Here is a 14,889-nt window from a genome sequence, read left to right as displayed (position 1 = left end):
TACATTTGTTCCACAAAATTTAAAAAAAACAATAAAATGTTAACACATTTCTTTATAGCAGTTCTGCAATTACAGAAATGTAACATAACCACAAATCAGAAAAAAATATTTGTCTGTTTACACATTTTAAAATTCTGGGACTTGGTTGATTACACCACAATTCAAATCATGTATAAAGTCAAAAACAAACGTTTTCATTAACATGTCCAGGATCTGTCTAAAATGAGGGAGCCCAGTTACAATTTGAGAGGAATGCTAGTATATGAGAAGGCAAACATTTGAATTACTGTAAAAAGTCACTGCATTTCTGTTAAAGGTGTTAACATTTGGAATAATTGTCCCGATAACATCAAATTATCTTGTACATTAGTCGACTTTAATCGGCTCTATAAGAACAATATGATTGCTTCTTATAATCTGATGAAGTAGGTTTATTGATTTTTGTTACTGTTTTTGGGGATTGCGCACTGCGTTTGTCTGGTTGTGTTTGGAGATTTTGTTTTGTTTGTTAGTTTGTTTTGTTTTTGTTTATTGATTCATTTTATACTGTCTGTGCTGGCATTTGCTGTAGGACGTATGCCTATATATGTCTGTATGTACGTACAGTAGTGTTCAGAATAATAGTAGTGCTATGTGACTAAAAAGATTAATCCAGGTTTTGAGTATATTTCTTATTGTTACATGGGAAACAAGGTACCAGTAGATTCAGTAGATTCTCACAAATCCAACAAGACCAAACATTCATGATATGCACACTCTTAAGGCTATGAAATTGGGCTATTAGTAAAAAAAAGTAGAAAAGGGGGTGTTCACAATAATAGTAGCATCTGCTGTTGACGCTACAAATTCAAAACTATTATGTTCAAACTTCTTTTTTAGCAATCCTATGAATCACTAAACTAGTATTTAGTTGTATAACCACAGTTTTTCATGATTTCTTCACATCTGCGAGGCATTAATTTTGTTGGTTTGGAACCAAGATTTTGCTCATTTACTAGTGTGCTTGGGGTCATTGTCTTGTTGAAACACCCATTTCAAGGGCATGTCCTCTTCAGCATAAGGCAACATGACCTCTTCAAGTATTTTGACATATCCAAAGTGATCCGTGATACCTGGTACGCGATATATAGGCCAATACCATAGTAGGAGAAACATGCCCATATCATGATGCTTGCACCACCATGCTTCACTGTCTTCACTGTGAACTGTGGCTTGAATTCAGAGTTTGGGGGTCATCTCACAAACTGTCTGCGGCCCTTGGACCCAAAAAGAACAATTTTACTCTCATCAGTCCACAAAATATTCCTCCATTTCTCTTTAGGCCAGTTGATGTGTTCTTTGGCAAATTGTAACCTCTTCTGCACATGTCTTTTATTTAACAGAGAGACTTTGCGGGGGATTCTTGCAAATAAATTAGCTTCACACAGGCGTCTTCTAACTGTCACAGTACTTACAGGTAACTCCAGACTGTCTTTGATCATCCTGGAGCTGATCAATGGGTGAGCCTTTGCCATTCTGGTTATTCTTCTATCCATTTTGATGGTTGTTTTCTGTTTTCTTCCACATGTCTCTGTTTCTTTTTCCCATTTTAAAGCATTGGAGATCACTGTAGATGAACAGCCTATAATTTTTTGCACCTGCGTATACGTTTTCCCCTCTCCAATCAACTTTTTAATGAAACTACACTGTTCTTCTGAACAATGTCTTGAACGTCCCATTTTCCTCAGGCTTTCAAAGAGAAAAGCATGTTCAACAGGTGCTGGCTTCATCCTTACATAGTGGACACCTGATTCACACCTGTTTGTTCCACAAAATTGACAAACTCACTGACTGAATGCCACACTACTATTATTGTGAACACCCTCTTTTCTACTTTTTTTTACTAATAGCCCAATTTCATAGCCTTAAGAGTGTGCATATCATGAATGCTTGGTCTTGTTGGATTTGTGAGAATCTATTGAATCTACTGGTACCTTGTTTCCCATGTAACAATAAGAAATATACTCAAAACCTGGATTAATCTTTTTAGTCACATAGCACTACTATTCTGAACACTACTGTATATATAAGGGGTGCAAGGTTGGGTAGGATTACTTTGAAATGTAATCCAAATGTATGTACATACATACATGTAATCCACATGTATTCTTTCAAAGTAATGCTACCCAACCTTGAAGGGGTGGGTGTTTATAAGCTTTGCTTCTGCCAACATCCTTCGGATCACACATGTTCACTGTTAAACTGTATTATTTATGAGTTTTTTGTTATTGTGTCTGTGTGCCAAATAAATTCATTCATTCATTAATTCAAAAAGTTGGGACTAAAATGAAAATAAATAAGAAAAAAATGGTGCACTATTCCCAGTTTCCCCACTCACATCCACAGAAGCCAAAAATTATGTCAGAGTTGTGTCTTGGTGGCTTCCCTAGTTCCCTCACTCGTCTTCTTCCAGCATGGCAATTTTTTTTTTCAGAACTGCCTGACAGATTTACCATATAATACCATACGGTTTGTATTTCTGAATGATGTAAATGGTCTGACAAGTGTACAGTGACTTGGAAATGTTCATGTATTCATTCTTTGACATTTGTCAAGAGAACTGGCTGTAAAAATGATTAATTAATTCTTGCATTCAGGATAAACTGCTCTTTCCCAACCTTATATACATGAATCTGATGTTGACAGAATACTTTTTTGTCTTTTTTTTGTTAAAGAAAGAAAAACAAACAACAACTCAAATCGGCAATCTAACAAAACATGGAATGAGAAAGCATAGTGAATTTTGGGCATATACTGTGTGAAAGCTGTGATTTTACTGGTACCCATTTTGTTCTCACCCCACAAATGGTTTCCTCCACAGCTGGCACAGGGAGCCTGGGTAAGGAGGCCTGGAAACTATAGAGCAGAGGTCTCCGTCCAGAAAACATCTTCACCAGACTCTGACAACAAACAAAGCACATCAAAATAAAACGACAGATTGCATTTGTTAGCAGTTATCAAGCACATCCGAGGGCCATAAAGGGATGAGTGTTGTATGGCTGGGGGGGCTTGGCTGCCTTTTTGTTTCTGTCTTTTGTCCTGTCTTTTGTTTTTCCTTCCAGGTGGCTTGCATTTGGGACTGAGTGGCTGTGTAGCTGAGTTTATCAGGACCTCACCCTGATCACCTGAGGCTGATCACCTGCGGCTCGTCAGGACTCACAGCTGTGGTGCATCTACATGGATTGGAACATGGTGGCATTTAAGACTGGAGTACACAGTGTGTATTTGCCAGAGACTCGACCTTGTGACCAGACGGGTGAGATCGTCGTCTCGGGAGCCATCTCATCATCAGTGGATGCAGAGAACGTCCAGGTTTGATGCATGGTCTGTGAAAGAGGAGGGGTGAGGTCTCACGCTCGTCAGCACACTTCCTGAGGTACGTTAGATTTTGTGACTAACATTTATACAGTCAGTAAATGTGGTGTCCCTCACACCTTATTATATTGAGCTGTATGTTAGTCGTGTATTCAGCTTCCTCTGCAGTGGAGTTTTGTGAACTGGGTGTTCCATGCCTGCAGGGTGGGAAGCTGATTAGTAATTAAGCCAGGAAGTGTTTGCTGTTTGTGCACCTTTGAGCGTTCTCTCTGTGTGTTGAGTGTGGACTCACATAATGATTCCTTCTTTCACAGACTCGGTTGGTCGCGGCCACCTGGGGGGTGTCGGCGGGATCCTTGGGTCCGGGTTGGTTCTGGCTCCGGACCGTTGGCGCTGCTGGGAGCGCACCGCAAAACCACCACGCCAGACCGCGCACTTTTATATTTTTTCACAGCACTGTTATGTTCATTAAACTCTGTTATCCTTTGTACCGTGCTCTGCTTATTTTATACTGGGTCCTTCAAACGCTGGTCGGTTCTCCGGGCTGCGTCCGACACATAACAGTAGTCTCTGGCCAAACATCGCGGACCCAGCGGTAGCAGAGACGGTAATGCGCCGGCAAGGCGGCAGCAGACGTTCAGAAGTTATCCGGATCAGTTGCGGGTGCTCTCCGCCCGGATGGTGCGTGTTTGAGAACCCATTATCGAATACTGATTTGAGCTCTCTTGCAGCCGTGTTCCTGTGTTGTGCCTTATCCGAGGGTCATGGTGGAGTGTGACTGGCGACGGCTTCGCGTCACGCTCCGACCGGATGAGAGGTTTAAATGGGAGCTGCAAGAGTGTGTCTGTAATGGGTGCACGCGCACGGCGGAGCTCTGTGGCACGGGTCGCTGTGCTTCCCGTGTTACAGTTGTAGCCCCGTTTCCCCGGATGAAGATAACTACTGCGTCTGTTGTGTCAGCTTCGGTGTTATTTAGTTAAATCACATTTTTTGGTTGTGTGTTACACACAGCTGCGCACAGAAGAGCAGCTTGAGTTTGTTTTCTCAGTTACCAAAGGGGGTTTTTCATTTTTAGCACTCTGGCTCCCTCTTGTGGTGACTGAGTCGCATTACCGTTAAGCTCTTAAGTTGGAACAGGTGTATTCGATTTGTTTGAGCTTGACGGTATAAACCACTGATTAGTTTTGTGTTGGTTCATTTCTTGTGGGTGTTTTTTGAGTTGGTTTTTGTGTGGGATTTTATTTTATTTTTTTTCCACTATTAGTGTCTGGGGTTGTGACCCTGCAGCCTGTTTGGAGCAACGAAACAGGACCCAAGCAACTTTATGTTAGTCTGTTAGTCTTTCTTTTTATTTTTTTAGTTTCACCTCCCCAGGGTTTGATGGGACGGTCCCCTGGGGGGTGATGGGGTGGTACTTGGGTTGTTTTTTCTTTTTTCTTTTTTTTGTTTGTTTTTTGTTATGCCCTCTCTTCTCCTCTGACTCCAGCCGGGTGTGCCATACGTGTCGGCGTTGCTGGAGTGGTGCAGTTTGGTTATGCTGGGCGTTTCCCAGGTAACCTCTGCACCCGGGAGGGGGGGGGGGGGTTTGGGGTATTTTCTTTTTGTTCCCTCTCTTCTCCTCTGGCTCCAGCCGTGTGAGCCGTAGTGTCGGCGTTGCTGGAGTGGTGCAGTTTGGTTATGCTGGGCGTTTCCCAGATAACCTCTGCACCTGGGGGGGGGGGGGGGGGGGGTTCAGGGTGTTGTTGTTTTTTTTTTTGTTTGTTGATTCCCTGTTCCACCTCCGGCTTCAGCGCGCCTTTGAGCCGTCTGCCATCGGCGTGGCTGAGGTTTGGGGCAGTGGGATATACCCGCAGCTGGTGGCTGGTTTAGAAGTCGGAGGAGTGGCGCCGTTTTGTGCCGTCTGCCATAACCGCTGTTCCACTCCTCCCGGTTGGCTTCTGGGGTATAGTCACGGTTGGTGACACTGGATGTGCTTCCAGTTTCCACTGCGCCAAGGGGGTGGGGTTGGGGTTGTTTTGTTTGTATGTTTTTTTTTTCTCCTTTTGTTTTTCCCCCCAGTTTCTGCCCTCAGGGTTTGACTGTGGTGTCCTCTGGGGGGGAAGGGCTGTGGGTCCATCTAGCCGTAGACGGCCGGGGCTGGGTCCGTTGGTCATGAGGGGAGGCGTCTCCTGGGGTTGATGGAATGGTCCTCTGGGAGGCACTGGGAGTCCCCGTGGGTGACATTGGATCCCGGAGGGACCTCGGCTGTGGTTATTACTCCTGGAGCTGGCGGGATGTCCTCTGGGGGGTGTTGGTCCCTACATGTCGTTAGGGGGGGGGGGGGGGGGTGTTAGTGTTTTTATTTGTTAGCTTAAGTTTGGGTTGTTTTTCTTTTCTCCCCTTCCCGGGGTTTGATGGAATGGTCCTCTGGGGAGGGGGAGGGGGGGGGTGTTAGTATTTTTATTTGTAAGCTTAAGTTTGGGTTGTGTTTTTCTTTTCTCCTCTTCCCGGGGTTTGATGGGACGGTCCCCTGGGGACGGGGGGGTGTTTTGGTTGTTTGTGTTTGTCTTTTTTGTTTTATGACTAATCAGACTGTGAACATGGTTGGACAAAGGCTGACCGCACAGGTTCAAGAACTCCTGGCCACACCTGTGCTAATTGACTGATAGAAACAAGGGCAAAGATGCAGCCAGAGGAGAAGACATCAACCGTTCTGTTAGATGAAGATTCTGTTGGAAGATGAATGCGGATACGGTTTCCAGCCATGGTCCCTGGAGGGGGGTGTTTCTCCTGGGCCAGGTTTGTGTGGTCGCCGGGAGGCTTCCCGTGAGGGTGGGGTACTGTTGTATGGCTGGGGGGGCCAGGCTGCCTTTTTGTTTCTGTCTTTTGTCCTGTCTTTTGTTTTTCCTTCCAGGTGGCTTGCATTTGGGACTGAGTGGCTGTGTAGCTGAGTTTATCAGGACCTCACCCTGATCACCTGAGGCTGATCACCTGCGGCTCGTCAGGACTCACAGCTGTGGTGCATCTACATGGATTGGAACATGGTGGCATTTAAGACTGGAGTACACAGTGTGTATTTGCCAGAGACTCGACCTTGTGACCAGACGGGTGAGATCGTCGTCTCGGGAGCCATCTCATCATCAGTGGATGCAGAGAACGTCCAGGTTTGATGCATGGTCTGTGAAAGAGGAGGGGGTGAGGTCTCACGCTCGTCAGCACACTTCCTGAGGTACGTTAGATTTTGTGACTAACATTTATACAGTCAGTAAATGTGGTGTCCCTCACACCTTATTATATTGAGCTGTATGTTGGTCGTGTAATCAGCTTCCTCTGCAGTGGAGTTTTGTGAACTGGGTGTTCCATGCCTGCAGGGTGGGAAGCTGATTAGTAATTAAGCCAGGAAGTGTTTGCTGTGTGTGCACCTTTGAGCGTTCTCTCTGTGTGTTGAGTGTGGACTCACATAATGATTCCTTCTTTCACAGACTCGGTTGGTCGCGGCCACCTGGGGGGTGTCGGCGGGGTCCTTGGGTCCGGGTTGTTTCTGGCTCCAGACCGTTGGCGCTGCTGGGAGCGCACCGCAAAACCACCACGCCAGACCGCGCACTTTTATATTTTTTCACAGCACTGTTATGGTCATTAAACTCTGTTATCCTTTGTACCGTGCTCTGCTTATTTTATACTGGGTCCTTCAAACGCTGGTCGGTTCGCCGGGCTGCGTCCGACACATAACGAGTGTGTCGAAAATGCACTTGGCATACTTATTCTGATTAAAAACAAAGACAGACTGATGGAAAGACGTACCAACCACACTTTGGTAGATGAGCTCATTTTTCCATGGGGCTCAAAAATCCATCCATGGTATGACAGCAGAGTTTTGAGAGTGTATCTCAACAGGTAGATGAGGAACAGCCACAGCCCGGTGGCAAATAGGATGGCACTCAGCACTGCTCGGACCTGCGTCGACATGTGAGCTCTGTTCACAGAAGACAAAACTCATGATACATTGTGAAAACTAGTTCAAAGCACACTGCACTTCAGTTTGTTTTTATCCTTTTTTTTTAATGTACCACTGGCCTTCCTGTCCTTGGAAAAAACAAGTGATGCTTCATGAGACCTCATTTGGCCATCCCTATTGGGCACCGCAGTGTTGTTTGAGGGCGGGTGCTAAAGGGGTAAAATATGACACATATGACGTAATTTCTCTACTTCCGGGAGAAAAAAACCACTGCATTTTCAAAGGCTTTTTGGGCAAATTACACACATGCGTGGACATGCGTTGCGGTTTGTTTATGTCAAGGCGGTTTTGCAGATGAGAGAACGCCGCTACTCTGGTTAGCTGTGTAGACTAACACCGACACGATGTCTCCCACTTGCTTTGTCTTCTCGTCTCCACTGGGAACTGAAAAAAAACCCCACTTTTCGCGACTGCTTCGGTGATTGCAGCCGAAAATAATACAGTACACCATTTGTCCGTGTCAAGTTATGCTGTGTATATACTGCACAACAGGAGCAGAGATCCCCATAAGTGGTCAAATCCGGCGAGATCATGGAGGGTTCAAACAAGACTGCGGTGCCCTGTTGTCTAAGGCTGCCGCGATTAGTAAATATAATTGATTATGTTGAAGCTGAAAATACTTTGATGTCAATATTATAAACAGACACATCATTTTTAAAAATTATTTTCAAGAATTTAGTTTTTGAAGTCTACTATGCTTCAATACAAGTGCTACACACAGATACCTGAGAAGGAAACACGCAATTCTGATGGTCAACTGCCAGAAAAGGAAAAAGCATGATCAGTCATCTATTAAAATTTTTTTCAATAGCTACTTTTGGCTGTTACCATTAATTAGGTTTCTTTACAAAATGAGATGGTAACTTCAGTCAAAAAATGTTTTTGGAGCTAAAATACACAGTAATACAATTGATTGATAAATCCTGTAGTGTATAATTTATTATGCTAACCACAGGAGAGGCTGCGAAGGCTGTAAAAGTTTTTAAAATAATCCACTAAGTCAATAATATTTAAAACCCCATTATTGTAGTGCAAGAGCAGAACACAGCAGGTTTTATGCAGACTTGGTGTTGTGTGTTGGGGGGTGTGGCTGGATGTTTTGGTGTTCTTTTCTTTTCTTTGCTCTTCAGGTGGCATGAGAACTGATTTGTCTGTGGAGAAGGTGCTGGCTGAAGAATCCTCACCCTCATCAACATCATGTGAAGCACCTGTGACTGGTGCTCACATGCAACCTTAAAGACTTTCAGCTGAAGCAGATAATTGGATGGCGTTCTGCATTTAAGGCATGTGTGATTCAAGCAGAACTGCCGGGAACTCGACCTTGTGATGTCCGTTTGTGAGACGCTGAGGACCGCGCCTGGGTTTGACACATCGAGCCCGTGAAGCAAGGAAGGGTGAGGACCCATGCTGTCAGCACACATTAAAGGTGATTAAGTGTTCGACTAATTGTTGATAGTAACTTGGTGTTTTGTTACGCAGTATACTGGAATTGTGATGAGAATTGTGCAGTTTGCTTCTCACTGCTGTGGCGTGCAGGATAAGTGATCCTCCACTTGTTGTGAGAAGCTGCTCATTTGCATAAAGTTAAAAAATACAGACCTGAATGTGTTGCTGATAGCGTGTGTCTTTTGAAAGATATTGTGGTAACTGCTGACTTACCTCACCTCTTCTTTGCTTCACAGAGAGTCAGTTTGTCGTGTCCACCTGGGGGGTGTTTGTCTGGTGGTAGTGGGTCCAGGAGCGCCGGGCTTCTATCCTTTTGGGCGCTTAAGAGCGCGCCAACAGTCACTCCACCAGAAGGACGTTCTTTTAGTTTTGTACACATTATTATGCACAGGTGAAAAATAAATTGTTTCTGTTGTTGGAACTGCTTTCTGGTTATTTTTAGCGCTGGGTTCTGTCTGACGCAGGTCCGCTCCTCAACTCGCGTCGACACATAACACTTGGGCTATCATTGATGTGTTACAAATTATAATTTGATTTTATCTTCATTTTTTTTTTTTTTAATTGATCGTTTAAATGCACCAATTGATAAATAAAAGTGAAAAAAATGTCAGGTACACAGTACACAAAGAAAAAGACGTGAAGGCAATTAATGCAAAAGAAGATCACTTTAGTGTTATTCCCATACAAATGAGTGCCTTGTTTATTAAAAGTGTAAATTTTAAGAGTGATGTGGATAATACAAGCATTGTCACTGCAGCCTGTGGAGGATGTCTGACCTTTGTGGTAAGTTTTCCTTAATGCTGTCAATCATTCCCAGAGAAAGGTCAATCTGGGTATACAAAGTGCTCATTATGGCAATGACAACAATCAGCCAACTGGATGGACTGGCAGGATAGACTCCAGCTAACACACCATTCTGCACAAGAAAATCAGTGAATCAAAACTAATTTCTTCAACCTAAACACTCATCATTTTTATATCACACAATTTTTATAGCAATGCTTTTTGTGTTTTATTTTTGCTGTGGTATGTGCATGGCTGTGCACGTAGCTCTGACACTGCCCATGGTTACCACATTGGTTCCAATCTTATATGTGTTAATGCTACATTTTGTGCTGCAGAAGTTAAATTTCCATGACTTTGGACAATCACACTGTACAAGGTCTGTTAGAAAACTATCCGACCTTTTTATTTTTTGCAAAAACTATATGGATTTGAATCATGTGCGCTTGCATCAGCTAAGCTTGAATCTTTGTGCGCATGCACGAGTTTTTTCACGCCTGTCGGTTGCGTCATTCACCTGTGAGCACGCTTTGAGTGAGCAGTGGTCCACCCCCTCGTCGGATTTTCATTGCGAGGAAAATGTCTGAACCATTTGGAGCTTTGCTGCATCAAATTTTTCCAGAAACTGTGAGAGACAGCCAGGTGGAAACCATTCGGAAGATTCAGATGGCTTTCAGGGACGATTCTATGGGGATCACACAGATTAAGGAGTGTTACAACTGGTTTAAAGACGGCGCACAATGGCGGAGGGCGCGCCGCGCTCTGAGCAGCGAACGACAGGCTGAAACGACCAGATCATTTCCAAACTGAATGCTGTGTTGATCCGGGACGTCATCTGACTACCAGAGAAATGGCAGAAGATGTGCACATACCACTTTTTCGCCACATTCCACAGTTACAGGAGTTGTTATCATGAAAAGATGTGCGGAGGAATTTGCGCGTCGGGACGGAGCCGCTAATGGCGCGGGACAAAAAGCAACACCGTGATGAAGCCTCACAGGACATGTTGTGGCATGTCCAGCTCGTCCACAATTTCTCGGATAGTCACACGACTGAAAAGCCACCGAAAGCCATCTGAATCTTCCGAATGGTGCAAGAGCTGGGCATGTTACAACATGTCCTGTGAGACAAACACGGAGGTGCTTTTGTCCCGCGCCATTAGCGGCTCTGTGGTGAATTCCTCCGCTCCTTTTTCCATGACAAAAACTCCTGTAACAGTGGAATGTGGCGAAAAAGTGCTATGTGCACATCTTCTGCCATTTCTCTGGTAGTTAGACGACGTCCCGGATCAAACACAGCATTCAGTTTGGAAATGATCTGGTCGTTTCAGCCTGTCGATTGCCACTTGGAGCACGGCGCGCCCTCAGCCATTGTGCACCGTCTTTAAACCGGTTGTAGCACTCCTTAATCTGTGTGATCCCCATAGAATCGTCCCTGAAAGCCGTCTGAATCTTCCGAATGGTTTCCACCTGGCTGTCTCTCACAGTTTCTGGAAAAATTTGATGCAGCAAAGCTCCAAATCGTTCAGACATTTTCCTCGCAATGAAAATCCGACGAGGGGGGGTGGACCACTGCTCACTCAAAGCGTGCTCACAGGCGAATGATGCAACCGACAGGCGTGAAAAAACTCATGCATGCGCACAAAGGTTCAAGCTTGACTGATGCAAGCGCACATGATTCAAATCCATATGGTTTTTGCAAAAAATAAAAAGGTCAGATAGTTTTCTAACAAACCTCGTATTTGATCATACTGATGTTAAGAGTATGTTCAGCCTCAGATGTATCACAGCTTTAAAATCAATCCAGTCAGAGAACTGAAGTGCTGCCTATTGTACCTTGAATTTTATGGCTTTCTTTTTCCATGACGTCAGTCCTGACAGGTAAATGTTTTTGATGACCTCTTGACTCAGCTTAAGGTCCACACCATCTGGGCTCACGGTGAACTGGAAGCCCACTGCTTGATGTGCCTCTGCCATCTAAGTATAGAAATTCAACAGAAGACACTGTTGTAACAAGTCAAGACTGGGAGCATGCACTGCCACCATGCTCAGCTGCATCCACCAGAAAGAAGAACCACCTCAGTTCCTGGATGGCAACAACTCAGACAGATAACCGATCCATTCCCACGTTTCAAAAGTAACCATCTGGCTTCCGCAGCCAGTGAATCGTGGGTGTCCCCTTGGCCTTCTCCAGCCAAATCACTGAGGCACATCCATGATGGCATTCACAGAGAAATTAATTAAATGTCCAACATGTTGTAGCTCACACACCCTCACAATGCAAGTAATACTCCTCATCTGAGTTCCCCAAAGTAAGCACTTGTTTGACACCAAGTAATTCCAGCAGTACCCAAGGATCCTCTGAAGAGACCTAATATGAAAGACATCCAGTTGTCACATTAGATCACTGGTTAGCGTCCAAGTCTCACAACCAAACCATAAGACAAGAAACATTAGGACCATTGTCCTCGTGCAGAGATATCAGTATCACCAAACACCTGTCCACTGACCTTGTGACTCCGTAAACTTTAAATGTTGCATAACCAGTAGAAATAACTTTGAAAGAAGGTAAGGGACTTGACCAGATTTAAGTGTTAACAACTTGTACATAAAGATCACTCCAACAGCACAAATCTCCACCAGCTATCCAAGGAACATTTGCAGAAGACATAATGGTCTTTGGTACCAAGCTATAATATTAAAGATGCCAAGTCAGATTAAGTCTGTAATGCAGCAGATAACAGAATATTTACAGAGGAATCCTGTAAATCGTGATACGAGCACCAAAGCACGAAACACACTGTAATCACAGGTGACAATCTGGTATGGTGAATTATGTCACCACTTTCCTATGCATGAACCACATTATGTGCCACAACCACATTATTTGTCTGAACATAAAGATTCCTAAAAGCTATAGTTTGGACTATCTATGATTCAATGTTATGGAGTTATGGGGTAAAGGTCAATTTCAGCTTATACAGGGGTCAAAAGTTAAAGCTTCTCCAATTTAGGTAAAAAGTGATGCAAATTATTGGTTAATAGGGTTTTAAAAAGGAAAAGTTTGCACCATATGTTATGTTAGTTATCACTTTACGGGGTAACAGGTTACATGTCATAGAAACCAGTGGACATCGATATTGTTTGACCTTTACTTTGGAGACCAAGCATTCAACATTCAAAACTATCCTAGTTATTAATCCTATTAGCTCAATCAATATTTTGGCCCTCTTTTAACCAAAACTGGAACAACTTTAACTTTTGACCCCTGTACAAGTACCCATATATCTACTGCAGCCAAATGTAATGCGGGCATCGCCATGCCTATTTCAAATTGTTGAGGTCCTCAACAGTGAAGCACCCACTTACACACACTCACACTCATCTTCAACCGCTTAGTCCAATTAAGGGTAGCGGGGGGCTGGAGCCTATCCCAGCAGTCATAGAGAGTGAGGTGGGGTACACCCAGGACAGGACGCCAGTCTGTCACAGGGCCACAAACAGACAAACACACACATACACACCCACAGACACACCTATAGACAATTTAATATTTTTTTTTTTTTTGGAATAGCTTTGACTGTGTTGAATGCTTGGTGTCCAAAGTAAAGGTCAAAAAAGGTCAATGTCCATTGCATTCTATGACATATGTTACCCCATAACATGATAAATTTTGACCCTTGTGTAATTCTTTATTGACCCCTATAGTTTATTTGAGGTCATCTCTAAAATGGCTCCATATCTGAAAATAAACATTCATTAATTTAGAATATGTATGCCAAATTCTATGTTTTTAATCACAAAATGCACAATTGTTATGGAAATTTTAAGCTAAGCTGCACCAGTAATGGGGTATTTTTGGCCACTAACATTTCATTAATTACAAGGCCCTTGTGGGGGGGATATCTGCAGCATTAAAGCACAGGGGATTTTTTGTTGATATGGCTTATGTACAATAAACTTTGACGTTTGTCTCCAATATTTGAGTGTAATGTATAATAGATATTATAGACACTGATAAACAATGACAATTTATTGTCTTTACAAATTATTCTGTAATGTTGTCATGATGAGATGTCTAGGGTTTCTTTTTCCATGTCATGGGACTAAACAGCCATCAAAGTGGGACAAAGTTCATTGTCCAGATATAGCAGTGCACTGGCTCAGTATGAGTGCACAGACCTCAGACAGCCATGAAATTACATACACAGAGTGAAAACCACCTGACTGTCAATTTATTTTGTATTGCGGAATACTAACCAACTGCTCTAACACCATCCAAACTTTTAGAAACTGAAAGGTCTTCGGTTTTAAGAAATACAGCCATTAACCAGCGAAATCTACCCAGTTACATAGAATTAAATAGGACTGAAATAAGATATTTACCTCTGTCAGACAAATAATCCACTCAGATGGCAACTGCGAATTTGGCTTCAGTCCCTAAGCAAATAAAATTTCCGTTTGCACAAGCTTGTATGCTCGTTGTGACTGCTGTGCCCTTGAAGGGAATTTCCGCAGGTATAACAGCTGTCGTCTCCCTCTCTCTCTCCCCCATATCTTGGTTTCTCTGTCATACCATGTTTCTTTATGCAACAAGATACCAAACAGCAACATCACGTGCCGTCATAGGATATGTAACTGTTACCACTTCAGCTCTGTATTAAGATATGACAAGCTCATTGCCCGTGGGGATCCACAGGTTCTAGATTGGGTAGTGTTTATAAAATAGGTAGCTGACATTTTTCAAGGGTGGTAATAAATTATGCAAAGTTTCAATAATGATATGGAATGGTGTGTGAGTGTTGGTCACTGTTGTGAGCTAATATCTGTAGTTTCTGCAAAAATATTCATCCTATCAACGTTTTTTGGCGCTGTTCATCCTTTACCCAAAATCCCTAAGCATACCAAACGGCAAATGTCAGCTCTCCTGTTTGAACTGTGATCAAAATTATATACACACGCATATATGTGCACAAAGGCCACTTGTCTTTTAATATATACATGATTTACCACCCCCTGCTGGAATAGCATGCGAGTCCAGACTTTAATGATTAACATCCACTGTTCACTGCTGTCACCTAATATCCATAATTTCTCCAAAAATATGAATCCTATCAACTTTATGTTTTCACAGTGTTCATCCTTGACCCAAAATACATAAGCGTACCAAATGGCAAATGTCAGCTCTCCCCAGTTTGTCCGTGATCGAAGCCATACACACTTACACATGCATGCACATACACAGAGGCCACTTGGCTTTTAATATAAGAGTATAAATTGAGAACAGTTGTGGTTATTTATGCAATGTACAGT

General features: G+C 43.3%; 1 protein-coding gene across 1 annotated transcript in view; it reads right to left on the bottom strand.

Moving 5' to 3' along the window:
- cpt1b (carnitine palmitoyltransferase 1B (muscle)) overlaps positions 1 to 14,123 on the bottom strand; it is a 43,552-nt gene extending 29,429 nt beyond the window's left edge. The window contains exons 1-5 of the mRNA XM_034176674.1: positions 13,963 to 14,123; positions 11,413 to 11,553; positions 9,571 to 9,710; positions 7,135 to 7,306; positions 2,838 to 2,939 (exon numbers count right to left, since the gene is read on the bottom strand). Of these exons, the coding sequence (XP_034032565.1) occupies positions 2,838 to 2,939; positions 7,135 to 7,306; positions 9,571 to 9,710; positions 11,413 to 11,553 (555 nt within the window). The 5' untranslated portion in view covers positions 13,963 to 14,123. The remainder of the gene's footprint in view (positions 1 to 2,837; positions 2,940 to 7,134; positions 7,307 to 9,570; positions 9,711 to 11,412; positions 11,554 to 13,962) is intronic.
- Positions 14,124 to 14,889: the final 766 nt, after the last annotated feature.

This window comes from Thalassophryne amazonica, chromosome 8 (genome assembly GCF_902500255.1).
Source record: "Thalassophryne amazonica chromosome 8, fThaAma1.1, whole genome shotgun sequence".
In the NCBI taxonomy this organism is placed as follows: Eukaryota; Metazoa; Chordata; class Actinopteri; order Batrachoidiformes; family Batrachoididae; genus Thalassophryne; species Thalassophryne amazonica.
The sequence above is the reverse complement of the archived record's forward strand: the minus strand, read 5'-3'. Positions and strand labels throughout refer to the sequence as shown.